The 18,871-nt window shown below is 47.3% G+C and overlaps 1 protein-coding gene across 4 annotated transcripts in view; it reads right to left on the bottom strand.

The window, feature by feature from the left end:
• Window positions 1–1,711: 1,711 nt before the first annotated feature.
• STK4 (serine/threonine kinase 4) overlaps window positions 1,712–18,871 on the bottom strand; it is a 90,144-nt gene continuing 72,984 nt past the window's right edge. For all 4 annotated transcript variants that reach the window (XM_032838636.1, XM_032838638.1, XM_032838637.1 and 1 more), the window contains one exon: window positions 1,712–1,922. In XM_032838636.1, coding sequence (XP_032694527.1) covers window positions 1,764–1,922 — 159 coding nt within the window. In that variant the 3' untranslated portion in view covers window positions 1,712–1,763. The remainder of the gene's footprint in view (window positions 1,923–18,871) is intronic.

Raw genomic sequence — 18,871 nt, forward strand, 5'->3', positions numbered from 1 at the left:
CTCTTACATTTTTAAAAACTGGCTTTAATTGCAAAGACCAGAATCTGGCCAGAGAAGAAAGAGGAACATTCCCTGCCATTCCATTGATTCCTAGGTTTGGGAAGCAAAAGCAATTATGGAGTCAAATTACACTATGTTTAGGTGCAGCCCAGTCAGAGCTCCCCACCTGAGGGGAAGAGACATTAAAAAATAAGCAGACAGTTGCCTTTCTTTGCTGTCTCCTCTTTGCCGTGTGACTACACGCCACGTGGCCTCGAGCCAGTGCTGCAGAGGGATGGCTCAGTGCTGGGTTTCTGTGAAGCCCTCTGATCCGCCCGAGGCCCCAGATCGCCTGCGTCGTGCGGTCCGCTGTCCGGCAGAGGCTGCAGAGTCACAGACTGGTCGAGCCCGAACCATCTGGCTTTCCCTGGGGGTCCCATCCTAGCCAGTCATCCACTGCTGAGACCAAGAACGAGCAAGCCGCCCTTGGTAGGGTGCCCCAGGACAACTTAACCCAAACCGACACTGGTTTCTCCCCCTGGGAAAGCGAACGCTTGGATTAGTGGCCCAGGAGGAGCGATGGTCTCGTCCCACCTCTTACTTCAATTTGCTTTGTGATTTGGTCACCCTGTCCCTTCCCCTCTCCGAGCCTCAGTCGGGCCAGATGATGCCTGGGGTCCCTTCCAGCCCTGGCATTACACGGGCCCGGACAGAGCTCTCCTGGGGAACGGGTCTCAGTCTGATATTCATGTATCCTTTCCAGACCCCTCAGCAGTAAAATAAAAAGGAAAACAGTCACATATTGGAATGTGATCACAAAAACAATGCCCTCTACCCCTGTCTGTAAGGAATGTGGAGCAAGGTGCCCCGTGCGATCTTCGCATGAACAATGAGGACTCTGGACACACCTTCCCTTCTGCAGACTGCACAGAGCCCCGTGTGTGTGGAGAGGTCCTGGCAGGCCCGTCCCCGCACTGGGTCACTTCTCCTCTTAAGGCACTGGGCAGTATCTGTGCTGTGACTCGAGGCGGTCGGGAGAGAGCAGATGGATGAAAGGCATTGAAGCCACAAGGGGCCATTTGCAAAGAGGATGCCAGGCTTCTCCTGGGACTCAAGAAGTAAACACAGACTCTCAAGGCTGTCCCTCGGACGTGGTCCACAGCTCCAGAAGGCAGAGATGACCCACACAAGGCTGAAACCCTGGGGAAGAACTGGCCCAAACCTAAATTTTTAAATGCAGCCCTGCAGAAGGGTGAGCTTGGGTCCTGGGAGCAGAGTGACCCTGACAGCCTCCCGGCGTCCCCTGCCCTCCTGTCCCACAGTACCATAATCTTACAGAAAAGAACCCAACTGTTTAAAACTGTACCTGTACAGAGATGCCACCACACTCGGTGGGGAATCCAGTTATAATTTATATATATATGTGCATATTTATATATTTTTAAAAAGTCTTCCAGAAAGAACAGTTGAAAGCTATTGGGAGAAGAAAGTCAAGACAACATGTAACACTTTCCCAGCTATCACACCCTGGAGTGTCTGTTCCTGGGGTTTAAAACTCTGAGTTTAAAAGCGCCGATACAAGTCCTGTGAGATACTCTGACTGACTTAAATACACGCGCGAGGCAGCACGCTGACGGGGCAGCCCTTCCCACCGGCGCACTTCCTGAGCTCACGAAGGTGAAGGTGCTGTGGAGGGACGACGGGGCAGGAGCGTCGGCGGACAGCCCGAGCGGCCCGAGGTCACCGAAGCTGGGGCGCGGGCAGGCGTGCCGGGCCTCCCTCCCTCAGAAGTTTTGTTGCCGCCGTTTCTTAGCCTCAATGGCGTCCAGGATGGGCTGCCTCTTGGACTGGTACTTCTGCCGGATCTCTTCAATCTCTTGCTCCATCATGGGGTCGAGGGCCAGGAGCCTCTTCTGAAGGTCCTCCACTGTCCAACTCTTAAGCTAGAAGAAGTGGAAAGTATGGTCACGACAAAGCCCAGGTCAGCACAGAACAGCCGAGAAGCCCAAGCGGTCTGGGCACCCGGAAGGGAAGGGTCTTCCCAGAGTCTGGGCTGGAGGCGGTTGGAAAGTGACAATTCATTCGCGAATGGTACGCCCCAAGCTCTTTGGACACAATTTATCCCTAGACAAGTTCTAAGCGCTAATTTCTCTGACTTACTCTGCCTTGACCAAGAACTTAACCAGTAATATTTTCATCTCTCCTATCCTTTCAGTGAATTACGTTATTGATGCATTGTTAGGGCATTAAAGTAAGAGCCACGGGGCGCCTGGGTGGCTCAGTGGGTTAGGCCTCTGTCTTCGGCTCAGGTCATGATCTCTGGATCCTGGGATCAAGTTCTGCATCGGGCCCTGCTCCGCAGAGAGCCTGCTTCCTCCTCTCTCTCTCTCTGCCTGCCTCTCTGCCTACTTTTGATCTCTGTCAAATAAATAAATAAAATATTAAAAAAAAATAAAAGTAACAGCCTCTTGGTGTACGCAAAATAATGCTTGCCCCTAGTTCTTGTCCTACCCGGGAGACGAGCCTCTGGATGGTGACCGTGTCTCTGTTTGGGTCCCACACCAGGGAGAGTGGATGCTCCCTGAGGATCAGATGCTGTCCCCCCACCGCCCCCTAGTGACTTAAGTACGGCCACACTGGTCATCACTAACACTTACTGGGTGCTAACCAGACACCGGCACCCCGGAAGTGCTTTGTACGCGTTACCTACACGAGCATCTCGAGAACGAGACGTAAGCCTTGGGCGGGGAGTGGGAAGGACAGTTGGAAACCTCTGCGATTAAGTTTCCATCATCCAGGGGAACAGCAGGACTTGATGTATAAACTAATAATAAGAGCCAGCACTTACACAGTGCTTTCTGTGTGCCGGATGCTCTATGCTCTACACACATCCGTTCATTTAATCCTGGCAACAACCCTATGAAGATTTGCATATATTATTATTCCCGTGTTACAGAGGAACAAGGAAGAGGGCTGGGAAGTAACCTGCCCAGTGTCTCCTGGCTAGAAAGTGGCAGGATCACTGTTCAGACCCAGGCAGTGAGGCTCCAGAGTTCTGGCCCCTAACTGGAATCACAGACGAGCAGACTCACAAAGCCCAGGTTTGAGAACCGACTCAATCTGTAATGAAAACATGGCTCTGCCTCTTGCAAATGCTGAGACTCTGGCAAGTCACCCGTCTCTCCAGGCCGTCCTCCCCTATGGAAGTGGGACAGCCATGCCTCATGGTGCTTACCATGAGAATTAAATGAGATCGTGGCTGTCGAGATGCTGGCACATGCCCGCTGCAGCGTGTCCTTAAAGACGGCAGCGCGTGTCACAAGCCTCTCTCTTTACCAGAGCCCAGGAGTGTGCTCATGTTCACCCCGTGACTGCTGCTGTGGGGCGAGTGGTTTCGCCGCCGTGCATGGAGTGTCGCCGAGTCCGAGCAAGGCCCGTCCTGGCTGGCAGGGGTGGGAATGAAAGCCGCCATTGTCCACAGCAGGTGGTGATTAACTGTGAGCTTAAACCAGTCTAATAGGTGCAGTGTTCCAAGAACTCAAAGGCCCACTCACATCTTCGGAGAGACATTTATGGAGTCCCTGTGTCCCCCAGCCCCTTCCTGAGGCCTCAGCAGGGAAGTGGTGTGGGAAGGGGGTGAAGGAGCCTCTGTCTGCCCTTCCTCTCCAGGGTGGGGTGCGACCGAGGGGGAAGGACTACTGTGGCCTCCCCAGGAATGGTTTAGTGCCCTGTCGCCACAGGAATTTGCCTTGGCCTGCTTCAGGGAGGTGGTCTGAGAAGCAAGAAAAGCCCAACAGTTCAAGACGAAAGGCTCTTTGTGATGTGGGAATACAGAGCCGAGGGGGTGGGATGCTGGAAAGCTGCACCCGTAAAACCACATCTCCTTTCCAGCCTGTGTTTCAGACCAGCTGGAGGGTGTTCTGGGCTGGGAACTCTCCAAAGAGCAATGCTCGCCTCATTTTTAGCCTTTTCAGTTCCTCCTCCAAAAAGAAATTGCCCCAAACCTAACACCGAGTGTTACTGGGAGTTGAAGTATTAATCTTTAAGATCCCAGATGGGGGGACACCTGGGTGGCTCAGTTGGTTAAGCGGCTGCCTTCTGCTCAGGTCATGATCCCAGCGTCCTGGGATCGAGTCCTGCATCGGGCTCCTTGCTCGGCGGGGAGCCTGCTTCTCCCTCTGCCTCTGCCTACCACTCTGTCTGCCTGTGGTCATGCTCTCTCTCTCTCTCTCTCTAACAAATAAATAAATAAAATCTTTAAAAAAAAAAAAAAAAAGATCCCAGATGGGGCGTCTCTAGTGGCTGTGCGACCCTGGATGAGTGACTTCACCTCTGAGCCTCGCGTCCTCCTCTGGAGAAGAGACCCCCGTTCCGCCATTTTCGGCTCTCACGAGGACCAGGTTGGGTAACGGGTGTGAGGTTTTCAGCGCAGAACCTCATGGGGTATGCATTTCGCAGACAGGAAGCATTCCATAAGCCGGACTCACCACCACAGTTACTAATACCTGCTATTGTTGCTGTCATTACTACTGCTGTTATTACTAATATTTTGAAAAGTCTCTAATGAATCTCCCATAAACATACTGTTCTGATCCAAGCCAGAATCACACAAGTAAAAAAGAAAATATTCTACTCTATTTCGGGCTAACAATGTGTAAGGGTCGGCATTTTCCTACAACATCTGTTAACTTATTTATAGTTTAACAAAATATTTTTCATCCACACACCCGTCAAATATGCACTGAACACCTACCATGGGCCAGGCGCTGCCTAAGGCACCCAGGATAAGAGAACTAAAAACCAAGTATCACTGCCCTTGTGAAGCTTGCATTTTAGGAGGCGAGAGAGACACTGGAGAATGAACTTGGTCAATCAGAAGGTTACTCTTACACGAGAGGGTGTCAGGGGAAAGGAAAGAAAACCCTCAGTGAAGGGAGGGGAGCTGGGAATTGGGAGGCCCGCTCTTCGTCAGGACGAAGCGTCACTGCAGGATGAAGACATCAAGGTCAGGGGAGCGGCCCTGGCTCTCGGGCTTGTTCTGCAGCTTGAGACAAGCCCCCCCTGCCCGCCAGGCCTCCGCGCCCATCCCCGCCCCCCACCCCCGGCTGCCACCCTTAGCGGGCTGCCAAGATGACCTCAGGTCTTCTTACACTCAGGGTTTCTCTCTGTAGGACCCATGGATCGTAAGCATTGGAATCACCAGTTAAAGGTTAGAAGTCACGAGCAACTCGCTCACACTCACTCTCTGGGAGGTGAGGATTCTGCTCGCTAAAGAAGCTACTCGAGTATTTCTTGTAATTCCTCAACTCTGATGACCATCATTCCACAACCTCCTCTTATTCCGCACAGCAAAACTCTCATAAAGTAATTGCTGCCTGTCTCCGGTCGGCTTCGAGGTGTCCAATTTCTTTGCAGCTTCCGCCCTTGATCTAATCTGGAGGCAACGAGCACCCTTGCTGTACCTCCGCCACCTTCAGACTACTTTACTTGCTCTAAGGCTCTGGGCTTATGTTACACCTGGCCCATTAGGACACAGCCAGTCAGTCACCACTAAAGCCTCGGTCACACTCCAGATATGGATTTTTCTGTAAACAAGCTCAGAGAATGGTTCCGTGGCACCAAAAGTAGCATCTCACCTTCCTGGTCCTTGGGAGCATAAATATATTTCAAACGGACGCCTTGCCGTGGAGCACCTGCGGTGCTCCGGTTCTGCGAGCCAGCTTTCTGAAGGAGCAAATGTGCAGGGAGCTTGAGCTGCTTACAGTGGCGGCAGGAAGTACCACCTTTCAGGACCTTTCTGCCCCCAGGCATTTACACATCCTCTCTGTACTGCGACTCCCACACAGTACGGCTCCAGAGCAGCATTCTCCTCTGCACACCAGGCTCATGCATCCAGGGGCAGATCCTACTGCACACGGGGGCCCTGGATCAGCTCATGGAAATCCGGCACCTTAATCCGTTCCCTCACCCCCAAACCAGTTCTCACATCCGGTCTGCCCCATCTCAGGAGTGGTACCGCCATTCCACCAGGTGCCCAGAATCATCCCTGATTCTTCCTTCCCCTCACCACCCCTGCCCATATCTCTAAAACATGGACATAACTCGAATCCAACCCTTCAATCCAGGCTGCCAGCATCTCACAGCAACAAGCATAATTAAAAATACAGAAACGAACCAGATCACATCCCCCTAGGTTTCCTGCTGCACTTAGCATAAAATCCAATAATGCACCAGGGCTACGGAGGCCCTCCATCTCTGGTCCCACTGTCCCCACGAACTTCATCACCTGCCACTCTCCCCTTTGCTCAGGACCCTCTAGCCACCCTTTACTTCAAATCCTCAAACAAACCACACTCTTTCTGGCCTTAGTGACTACACAGTGACTGATCCTTCTGCCCGGATGGCTCGTCCCCAGTTCTTCCTTCTCCTTTAGGCCTTACCTCACAGGGCAACTCCTCAGAGAATCTGACCAAGCCCTCCCTGAGCATCTTCTCTAGAAAGGTCGCCTCCCCTCCATGCCTTGTTCTCTCAGCCCCTAGTTTACTTCCTTCAAAATGATCACGGCACCTTGTAATCAATCATTTTGACTTTTATTTTACTTGTTGTGTCTCTTACTAGGACGAAAGTTCTACGAGGGCAATGACTTTGTCTTGTTCACTACATTATGTGTTAAACTGGTTGAGGGAAAGAACAAACTGCCCTTTGTTCCCGGCCAAATAATAATGGAAGCCACGGACACCAAGAAGCAAGCTTCCCGAGCACCACCGCGTGCAACAGGGCTCCGGGTGAGATGCAGAGGGGACCCAGGGAGTGCGTGCTGCCCTTAGAGAGCTTCTATTCCTCTCAACATTCTCCTGAAATCAAAGGAAGTCTCTGCTCCCTTGATTCCCATTTCTGTGTTTGATACTGACTGGTAAGGAGCAGGTCTCCGATCCTGGCTTAGTCATCCTTCCCAGGCACGTCCACTTTGATTTTTTGTTGCAATGAAAGAGAACTACTACTCTGGTAGAATGAGGTGATCAAAAGAAGACGATGTGATCCTTCTGGACAAGACAAATGCCCAGCCCAGAGCTACAGGCTCCTAAGAAGGTGTACTGTGCCGAAGAGAATGGACCAAGCACGGCGATTTTCTGCGCACTTCCTGAGAGAGGTCACAGAGGGAGGAGAAACTAAAATAAGCCTCTTAACCATGGTTATTTAGAATCCGCTGACCACTCAGACGCTAATCAACACATCAGTCTGGAGTAAACGGACATGGACAGGCCCGGAATCTGGGCGCGGTCACCACTGTCTAACGAACACCTCGACTCCGTTCACCATCACCCTGCACCCTGTCTGCTGTCTGAGCACGCAAAGGCAACGACGCACGTGCAGGTGAGTGTCCTCTTCAAGGCTGTGCTCTCTGGACACACGCTGTATCCTCAGGTGGGCGCTAGCTTAGTCTGAACCCCAGCCTCACCCTGTTGCGCTGGATACGACGCTGTCCTACTACCGGATTCTACACTTAGACACGGGGCCAAACGTTCATTACCTGAGTGTACGCCATGCGCTCGGCACTGAGCTAAGCAGGTGTCTGCACAGATTAACCCACCTGATACTCCTCCTTTTACAAATGAGGTCAACGAGGATGAGCAGGCAAGCAATCTGCCCAAAGTTGATACAGCAAGGAACTGGAAAAACCGTAAGCATGACCCCCAAGCGTTTCTGGAAACAGGCCCATGTTAGTGAAACACACAGGAAGACCAGAAGAATTACAAATTTGGCTGACATTAAATATATCTGATGGCCCTTGATTTCAAAAGTGCCACCACTAGTGATGATGGGTGACTTCAGGCAAGTCGCCTAACTTCTCTGGGATCAGGTTTTCTCAACCATAAAATGGGAATAACACTGTCTACCTCACTACCTTTCCTCAAGTAAAACTATGCAAGGGCCAACTAGGTGCCAGTCATCGCTGCTGAGGGGCGGTAACCCCATCCGAGGCTGCCGGACAGCATTCAGATTGAATCAACCAACCTTACCGGCAGCTCTGCTGGGCCAGGAACGCAGCTGGGCAACACGAATGTAAAAGGCAGCATGTGCTGGGGAAGCAGTGAGGTTTCGGGGTAAGAGTGCTGGCTCTGGGTCACGTGGCCCCGGGTCCCATGGGTGCTCTGCCCTTGGGAGCTACAACATTAAGTCCTTTTTTGGAAAATGGGGAAAATGCATAAGTAATGTAGGGGTGACTGGGTGGCTCAGTCGTTAAGCGTCTGCTTTGCGCCCAGGACTCGATCCCAGGGTCCTGGGATCGAGCCCTGCATCGGGCTTCCTGCTCAACAGGAAGTGCGCTTCTCCCTCTCCCACTCCCCCTGCTTGTGTTCCCCCCTCACTGTGTTTCTCTTTGTCAAATAAATAAAATCTTTAAAAAATAAATAAACCCTTTTTGGGAAAATGTGCAAGTAATATAAACAGTAGCTCTGTTGCTCTAAGAACTGACCTGATAAGCTCACAATATGGTGCAGGACACACACAGAGGGGCCTCTAGTGAGCTCTGTGGGAGACACCCCAAGTCTGATGCATCTGGCTTGTTTCCTCCAGGCCAGACCACAGCAAAATCCTCAGATTCCCAGCATTATGGATTCCCAGCTCTATAAATACATGGATACATGAATAGAGAAGGCTGATGGAAACTGCTTTCTTCTCAAGTAGCCTTAGCCACTCTGAAACTCTGAATTACACTGTGTCAACCAGCCTAGAGAACAGCCGAGATCTGGCTTAAGCACGCGATAACTCACGGGAATCAGAGTGACAGCCCGTCTTGCACGAGCAGAGTTAAGCTGAACTAAACACAATAAAATGTAGAGCAGAGCTTCATCCTGCCCCAGCAACAAGGCCCATCATGAACAAATGGGTCTGGCCCGTATCCGGGTGCAGGGTTCAAAGTTCGGCTCCTCTGCCGCTGAAAACTCACCTCAGAAGTCTACTATACAACCAGAGTCATGCAGTGTCCCCAGAAAACCACTTGAGAGACTTATCAAAGTATTTAAGGACAAACTTCAATTCTGCACACACTACCCTTGCGTACTTATAATTCTGCATCCAGTATCACAACCAGATTTCTCAGACACGTCATCCCTTCTGGACAGGTGAGTCAGGCTGGTGCCCTGTCACAGGTGATGGTTTTACGGTGGCCCAGAACGAGGAAAGCACACACGCCTTTGGAATTTGGCAAGATGACAAGGAAGCTTGATAGTCAAAGGATGCCACCAACATGCCATACCGTACTTTCGACACCAGCCACTAGAGACTAAGCAAAAGTGCAAGAGAAGACGGACCAGGGTCAGTCAGAAGCATCTAGGACACTGATTTGGCTCCATCAGAAATACTTCTCCTTGGGGCGCCTGGGTGGCTCAGTGGGTTAAGCCTCTGCCTTCGGCTCAGGTCATGATCCCAGGGTCCTGGGATCGAGCCCCGCATCAGGCTCTCTGCTCAGCAGGGAGCCTGCTTCCCCCCGCTCTCTCTGCCTCTCTGCCTACTTGTGGTCTCTGTCTGTCAAATAAATAAATAAAATCTTAAAAAAAAAAAAAGGAAAGAAAGAAATACTTCTCCTTTCTTGATGTGAACCTGTCTCTACCCAGGAGTGGATCCTAGACTGGAGAGGTGACTCGAATCAGATTCTCAGGGGCTGCAGTCATCTCCCAGTGGATGAGTGAGAAGGTAGTCAAGCAAGCAAGCGGACAGCCACGTAAAGCTGTGTGGGCGAGGTCGGTATAAGGCCGTTCGATTTCAACACATCCTGCTGCTTAAATGAATCCTGTGAGAAGTTTAACAGGAAATTTCCTCTGATTCAAATTATGGTCATGCCGAATTACGCTTCATTCAGCCCCTCGTAAAATCTTCCTGACGCAAAACCTAGTACCAATAATTACTTCGATCCCACTTTGGGCTTATGAGGACTTAAAATCAATCCACGGACCTGTTCTCGGAATTCCAACCAAAGAAAACAGAGCGGCAGATATTAACCAAGAAGACTGGAATGAAACACAGACCGTAAGCCGGGGTAAGACAAAGAAATTTGGCTCGAGGCAGGCTCCTGATGGAATGACACAAGCTCTCACGCGGGCCGCAGACTGGCTTCAAACAGCCTGAAGGCCGCACCCAGGGAGCCCCCGGCCCAGAGGCACAGCGCCCACCACGCGTGTGTCTGTGTAACAAGGATGCCATCTGATAAATGGCACACACAGAAGCCCAAAGAGCAAAAGTGTTTTTTTTTTTAATAATGGGGTTTCAGTATAATACAAAGTTTATTACTCGCATATTGTTAGTTTTTTGTGATTTATCAAAAATCATCCCTCGATTTACATGACAAAATTAATTTCTGAAGTAGGGCTTTTACATGCCTAGAATTTACTCCAACTCTGTTCTGGCATGAACTTTCACAACTCACTCTGAAAATCACAATGCTCCTGATTTTGTTGTTTTTGTTCTGTGAGTTTTATAACAGTCTTTGGTCAAAGGTTAAAAAAAAGTTTTGAGCAGAATCAGATTTTTTCCCCTACCATCATGCCTCTGGCTTTCCACAGCAAGAACCCATAAGGAACATTCATACCCCCAACACCGAAGTATAATGGATCTTAAGAGGCACCGCATGGCTGCTACCTGGCATTGCATCTTTAGTTACAAAGATGTAGGGAGTACCTGCTCGCTGTCAGACACCGTGCCAGGCCTGGCTGGGGCAGGCGTCGGGTTGGCAGAGGTGGGGGGTGAGTACAGCTGTGGATGGCACAGGAAGTATACAGCAGAATCCCTGTACACTACACGGAGAGCTAAACAAGGCAGGTTAAGTCACGAAACAAGCTAAGCCACAGTGTCACATGACTCATGACTGTGATCGGAGCCACCCTGAGTTGAATGCTATGTGCTCAGCACTTCACATGCATTATTGTGTGTAATCTGCAGAATGGTCCACGAAATGAGTGGGAGTATATCCCTCTTGAGAGAGGCAGACACTGAGGCTTAGAGAAATACAGGAATTTGCTCATGGCCCCAAAGCCAGTAAGTGTAAGTGCTGGGGTTAGGCTATGAGCCCCAGCACGTCCGACTGCAAAGCGTGAGCCAGCCTCGTGTGGAGGAAGCATGCACTACAGGAGTTGAGGGAAGGAAGAAACCTTGTGGTCATCTCTGGGAGGAAGATCTTGCCCTTTTTTAATATACATTTACAGTATATTAAAAGAAGGAGCACTCATTCTAATTCAGAACAAAGTCTGAATTGTAGAATTTTTTCTGAATGACCTGCAAATCTTGTTATTTCAAGTATCTAGTGCACCTGAGATACCGGAGATTAATAAAATGAGTACATGAGAGGACTTAGGGGTTCATCTGTCAGTATTACTACTGGCTACTCAAAATCCCTTCAAGCACCGTATTTTTTTCACACCTCTGGGCATCTGCTGAATATAATCCTGTCCTCAGTTTAGGGAATGCCCATTCAACCTTCCAGTCCAGCACACGCTCTAATTCTTCCCTCTCGCCAATTACCTTTTCCTTTCCCTAAAGTGGGAGCTATTTAAGAGCAAGAACTACCTCTAATATCTTTTCAGAGAGTCAGGCCAGCAGAAAAGAGTTCTCAATAAATATTTAATAAAGAAACATATCCCTAATCTTTATTTGAAAATGATACTTTTTTTCAGTTCCCTCAAGAAGCTTTGGAAATATGTAATCAATAAATAAACCTAAGAGTATAACATATGCTTGTTAAGTAAGATGATGTCAATCACTCCAAACGGACCCATGCACCCCAAAATCAAAAGGAACAGCATATCCAGTGTCATGACTGCAATAAATCTACAAGGAAAAATGGACATAAAAATGAACTCTACTCTTGGTTGCCTATGATAGCTCTTTAAGAAAAATTCTTTTAAGAGCAGCTCTATGTTGGTTTACAAATTTCACACTGAAGGAAGCTAAATTGTGGGAGGAAAACTTTCAGGAAGTTAGTGAACACCTAATCTAGAATAATGGAAACTGTCTAAAGAAGGTGGAGTACAAGAATAGAGCAGAGTGTGACGCTCCTGCCACCAGAAAGGAGACATCCAACCTATCATCATTCTTGTGAGGATATTAATCTTTCAAAAGATATGAAAACCTAAAACACAAACTGCGCCAAGTTGCTGTTTTAATGTAGCTTAATAATTCAGGAAAAGAGCTAGCTAGTCACCTAAGAATCCCGGCAAGCTGGGCCTCTGTACGCTTTCATGGGCTGGAAATTTCCAAGATAACAAACAGGCCAGGCCTCTTTCTCTCATCTTGCCAAATGAAAGAAGCCCAAAGAATCCCAAGCAAAATGAAAGCTAAAATACAAATTGATCTCACTTCATTTAATAAAGGCAGTCTTGAAAGGTATCTCAGACTAAAGAAGGTCCAATTTAAATACACCTAAAGAATGAAATGTTTACAGAAAACTAGTTGAGAATGCAGCAAAGCTCTCTGAGTAAGTTACTTTGCAGGCCTGGATTTTTACAATTTGGACTTTCTGATGTGGGAAAACTTGTAAGGGAACAGTGCTTAATTTCTGAAAAGTATATAAAACCTCTGTGAGCCCTACTGCTGGGTACTCCCACGTAATGAAGTGTCAGAGATTTACAACCTAAATACCCACAAAGAAATAGTCTCTCAATATCCTTCAGGGGGGAAATAAAAGAATTCTGTAAGAAAAGCAAACTAGTTCTACCTGCAAAACATGTCCCAACCTTCTGTAATGACCATCGAGTCTTGGGAACCTGAGCCCCCTGCAGTGTCAGAAACATAAGGTCAGAGCTGTAGGGGTGTGTGTGTGGGGGGGGCGGTGCACGTAAGACTTCCAATTATGCAAAAACACATAACTGCTAAATAGGAATTTTTATCATTTTTTCTTTTATTTTTCTGATTTAAGACTATGTACAAAAGATGGCTTTATTCCTTATGCTATAAAAGCATTAGTATGTGTATGTTCTTGGTATTCTGAGACGGCCCTTTATTCTTTTCAACAAGTGTTTAGTTGGGTATGGATAATCAAATGTGCTTTAATTTATGCCATGATAATATTTTTCACATGTGTGAAAATTTACAAACCAGAAAAAATTCTTTGTAAAGACCACGTGTCCTAGTTTTTTGTTTCAGAAAGGATGAGCACCAAATTCCTAGTATTAGCTCATCTAAGCTTGGAGTTAAAAACACTTAGCTTTAAAAACAACAACAACAACAAAACAACACTTAGCTTTTCTGGTATGCAACTTTCTTCGAAATTTGTATCTTAAATGTTTTCTGTAATGAGCAAGTAGCATGAAGAAAGAAACCAGGGGCGCCTGGGTGGCTCAGTGGGTTAAAGCCTCTGCTTTCGGCTCAGGTCATGATCCCGGGGTCCTGGGATCGAGCCCCGCGTCGGGCTCTCTGCTCAGCAGGGAGCCTGCTTCCCTCTCTCTCTCTGCCTGCCTCTCTGTCTACTTGTGATCTCTCTGTCAAATAAATAAATAAAATCTTTAAAAAAAAAAAAAAAAGAAAGAAAGAAACCGCCTTCACCCTGAGGTCTGACAGAACAGTCAAGTCTCTCCTGACCGGAAACGGTGGGGACAGGGACGGCAGCATGACGTGTGTGGCAACAGATCATGATGAATGTGAAATTTACATGTGTCTACAAACATATTCTTTGTAAGTTCTGATTTTCATAAATCCCTGTCCCCTCGTGAAGTGTCTGTGGACAGCGCGAGCATGCGGGTAGTACCGCTTTTGATCTGAGGGCATTTCTCGGAGAAAGAACAGGGGAGGTCATTGGTCCCCAATTTATTGCCTCTCGGCTCTGAATGCACTTTCTCTATGATAAATGCTCTGAGGTGAACGATGGCACTTGAGGCACTTCTTTGAAGTACGTGTGACATTCAATTTTCTCAGCAGAGAGGCTGGAGGGACAGTGCAGGCAGGAAGAGGCTCTCTTGAGTCTCAGGCACAGGGGCTGGTAGTATGGATGTGAGGACGGTTGGTGAAGTGTGGCCCAGTGACAGCCCAGAACCTAGTTTCTCTGAGACTTGAAGCCTTGGCTTGGCCATAACCTTTCAGCAGCCATGTTGATATGGACACCAGAGCCCCAACTTGGCTCCCAGGCTCTGAAGGCCTCTTGCCCCCCACCAGCACCCAGACCTCCTTTGCTCACCCATGTTACTGGCTCCAGATCCACTCCTCCTCACCTGACCTGCAGAGGGAAGTCTACGGCTGGCCCACAACTCCCGGGCCTGCTCTGGTCTATCCTCTCTGTTATGCCATGGGCTGAAGTCAGCTTTCTCTACAGAACCTGGAATCTCTGGTAGTTCATCCTCCCTTGGGCATGCTCCCTCAGCCCTAGGGAAGCACACAGAGTTTCCCTAGATCTTACAGTTACCCTTTTATCGTAGGCAGTAATTCCCTGTATTAAACTGCCCTTATTTAACTTACTTTGTGGTTTCTGTCTCCCGAATGGCCCCAGACTGCTACAGGGAGGAAGGGCAGAAGTAAGTACACATGAGCACATGCTTGCCCACTAATGGAAAAACTTCCAAAATGCCAAACCCCAAATAAAAATTTAAATGTAAAAAATGCCCAGACAACCTCAAATCCAGAATAGTCTAGTGTATTTACAGCCTGAGTGCAGAATGAAAATACTCTGACTGGCTCCCCCTGAAAACCGCATTACTGGTGAACAGAAAGACACAGTGTGGTACAGCTACACAATGACAACCCCGCTGCAATCAGAAGGCACCAGTCCATATACAGCAACAACACGGATGGACCTCACAACAACATGCTAAATGGCAGGGCCAAACACAAAAGGTGAGATTCTGTATGATTCCATTCACATGGCATCGTAGGAAAGGAGACTGCTGGGATAAAAACCGAGGCTTGAGGGAACTTTTCAAGGTGATAGAAATGTTCTAGATCTTCATTATGGTGATGTTTTTACAACTGTATCCATCTGTCAAAACTCATCTAGCTGTACACTTAAAAAGGAGCAAACCCTATGGTATGTAAGTGAAACCTCAATAAACCTGCCTTTACAAAACAAAAAACTACACATCAAAAACTGTGGAAGGTATTTAAAGTAATACCTAAAGGGGATTTTATAGCCTTATATGCAGATATTAGAAGAGAGAGATGACCAACAATTGACAAACTTAATTGTCCAACTAAAGAAGAAAAAACACCCAGAATAAACCCACAGAAAGCAGATAAAGGTAAGAACATAAATTCATGAATTCTAAAGCCAATGCGCAACGGCAAGGATCAATAAAACCAAAAGGTGGTTCTTTCAAATGACTAACAACAACAACAACAACAACAACAACAACAACAAAATAGAAAACCTCTGATGAGTCTGATTTCTAAAAAAGAAGAAGGAGAAACAAATACTGGGAAGGAAAAGCAAGTTGGGAATTACAGATACTGTAAATTTTAACTTCCAAAACTTTATGCCAAAAAATTTTAAAACTTAGATGAAATGAAGATATCTAGGAGGAAAAAAACAGCAACCAGATTTATCTGGAATAAAACCACAAGGACCATCGACTAAGAAATCTGGACTGTGGGGACAGAGTGGGAGGAGCCAGACTGCTCACCATGTACACGGAAATGGAAGAGCCACTGAAGATGAAACAGTCTTTACAAACAGACCCAATGGTGCCATTCCTGCACCAAGGTGCTTCCCTACGTGCAGGACAAACATGCTCATTCCCAGAACTTGCAGTTCTGGCCGCAAGGCAACCACAGAGGTTCTTCCCAAGACTTCTCCTAGGAAAGAAGGGGAGCCCTCCAGGGGCCAGAGATATTGTTTGTATGCCTACCTCCCTTCCTCAGAATGCTAACACTGCTCTTCCCAGTGAGCCAAGAGAGCATCAGGGAAGGTAGGGCAGGGCAGGGCGTAGGTGGGGAGCAGCAGCAGCAGCAGCAGCCCCCCACGGCGCCACCTGGTGGACAGTGCGGGATTTAGGACCTTGCTGTGTAATGACACCGGTAACAATAACGCAACAGTAATTCAAGTTAGCATTTGAAAACATATTTACTAACTGTTATTAGCTGGTCACTACATTAATCACTCTTTCCATATTATAATCTCATTTGATCGTAACTAAGTCTACAGCTATAATTATTAACCCCTTCTATAGATGGGGAATTTGACGCTTGCAGAATTCCATAATTTGGCATTACACAGTCAGCAAGGGGCAGAGACCAAAACTGAATCTGGTTCTGTCGGACGGTAGTCTGTACTCTTAATGGAGCATCACCCAATATCTGCTATTGGGCAGGTCCCTTTCCCATCATAGTCTGGATTACAGAGAGAACAAAGCACACAGCAATCATCAAAGCAACACTGAATACAGAGAACACCCAAGATTCCCTCACTTGCCTTGGAAATAATGAGTCAGCATAAGACTGGCAAGGTTTTCTCAAGTCAAGTCACCATAATACTAAGTGGTTAAAAGCAAGAGACTTTCTTACTTTCTCTACCTGTAAAATGGAACAGCCAAGATAATCCCAACTGTCAGTTTCTGTGAGAAACAATCAAAATAAACACATGGGTAGAGGTTCCCTGGAGACAGATCTTGGGCAAAATTAAAAAAAAAAAAAACAGTATCTTCAGGCAGAGCTTTGGAGCAGTCGTCTGGACTACATCCCAACTGTGGAACCCCCCTCCTCTCAGAAATGACCGGACCTGGTCAAGAAAAGGCCGGACAGTGCCTCTTGTTGGCAGGAGCTGGCACACGTGCCCTGGAAGGACCCTCTTGCCTCAGACAACCCATCATTCTCAACTAAGGCTGCGTCAGAACAGCTTTTTGAGAAACGATGGCTCGGAGACATAGACCGCTTATCACCTCGCTTCTAGTGAAGCCACAGGGAAGCGAGCTCAGGGTTGAAGGTGCCAGGAAACTATGTGTGGATCTTAGGATCCATTTCTGATCTCCCGCCACCAAGCTATTTCCATCTCAAGTCTTTCTTTTCACTGTTCATACTACCACTACCAAAACTCGCAAAAGCCGCGGTCTGCACTCTGGCTCACCATGGGCTGAGATAAAAATCGTCCTATATTTTAACAGCTGAAAAGAAATGGTCATGAAGGACGAGCTTTAAAAGAAGCAAGCTGCCAAGAGGTCACAGATCAAGCAGCCTCAGAGCCAAATAAAGGAAATGAAAAACAGTGTCAAGGTCACACCGGCTGATACCGTTGAAGCAGCCTCCTGGGGTCACAAAACCAACATTTAGGTCTTGTGCTCAGTGCCATTTCAATAACCGAGTTTAAAACTAAGCTCAAATCAGCCGGCACGAGTCACTAGCAGAACCAGGCTGCTGTGACTTGAGACAAAGACGACATTCATTTGCCATGTGCTTTCTCAGAAAGCATATCTAAACAGCAGGTTTCCCTGGCGATGCTGGATGCATACTTCTTTCTCAGACTGCTGTTCTTGGCTGGTTTTCTGAAAGTAGAAAGTACAAGATCTCATTATATTCCCAAGTACAAATGAATTCAGCCTTAACATACTTTAAACCCAGCTTTACAAGAAAAATGAGAAATTTGAAACAAAAATAGTATACCTTGTCAAGAACGATTTAGGATAGTCTTACTAGAAACTGCTCAGTATGATTACCCAGTAAAGATCCATTAACATGCAACTCGTGTTTATTCTGGCTAGCTCTGGGATAGCCACATGGTAATGTAGAGACAGAGGCCACAATACTAACCATGGTCTCCATTCATCTTTCTTCCTGCACATGATTATTAAAAGAAACTCACCAAAAAAAAAAAAAAAAAAATTAAAAAGCAAACAAGTATGGAAATACTCCAGAACAGAAAGGCAAGAGTCTGAGGGCACAAGGTCTCGTTTCAAATGCTGCCCGAACTCACACAGCCAATAGACAAAACAACAGAAGCAAACACAAAGCCCCAACTCCTAAACCTGTCACTGACAGCAAGAACCCCAGGCTTCACAAGGTAGAATGGCCTAAATTCTAATTCTAACCTAATTCTAACCAAAAAAGTTGCAAATACCAAATGCCAAATAAACAGAGAATGATTTACTCAACAAAATAATACAATGTAAGGGAATATCATGTAATCATCGAAAGTGATGATTTCAGGGGCACCTGGGTGGCTCAGTGTCCTCAATCTCAGGGTCCTGGGATCAAGCCCCGCACTGGGCTCTCTGCTTAGCGGGGAGCCTGCTTCCCCCCCTCTCTCTGCTTGCCTCTCTGCCTACCTGGGATCTCTGTCTGTCAAATTAAAAAAAAAATATTTGGGGGAAAAAAAAGTGATGATTTCATAAATGTTTTTAATGATGAGAGAAAAAATAGTTAAGAGAAAAAAAATCAAGATACCATATTACACACAGAGAATGATCTCAGCTATGAAAAACAACATGCAAGTATAAAAGCCCGGGAGCAGTGAGGTTAAAATGTAAACTGATCCTTGTCGGGCATTGTGGAACCAAGGTAGAAATTGTCTTCCCTAAGCCTTTCTTCAATTTCTAAACTCTCTGTAATAGGCATGTATTCTTTTACACTATGGCGGGGGGTGGGGGGAGAAAAAGAGCACTGCAACATCTCAGGAGGGAAAAGCAACACTCGAACAGATGACAAAAAATAACATTAATTGAGTGCTTCCTGTGGGCCTGGTACCGTCCTAAATGCTTTGTATGCATTATCTCACATGATATTCACAACAGTCCCACAACAGAGATAGGTGGGACTTTTACCCATTTTTGAAGGTACGGAAATTGAGTTAGCCGGGAGACATAACAGGTGCAAAGATGGGATATGAAGCCTGAATGAATGACTCTGGTGGTTTTAATCACTATGTATACCGCCTGTCAACCACAGTCACAGCCTCTGTCTCCCTGCCTGCAATCTGAACCTAAAA

This window comes from Lontra canadensis, unplaced genomic scaffold (genome assembly GCF_010015895.1).
Source record: "Lontra canadensis isolate GAN:19392208 unplaced genomic scaffold, GSC_riverotter_1.0 scaffold105, whole genome shotgun sequence".
Taxonomy (NCBI): Eukaryota; Metazoa; Chordata; class Mammalia; order Carnivora; family Mustelidae; genus Lontra; species Lontra canadensis.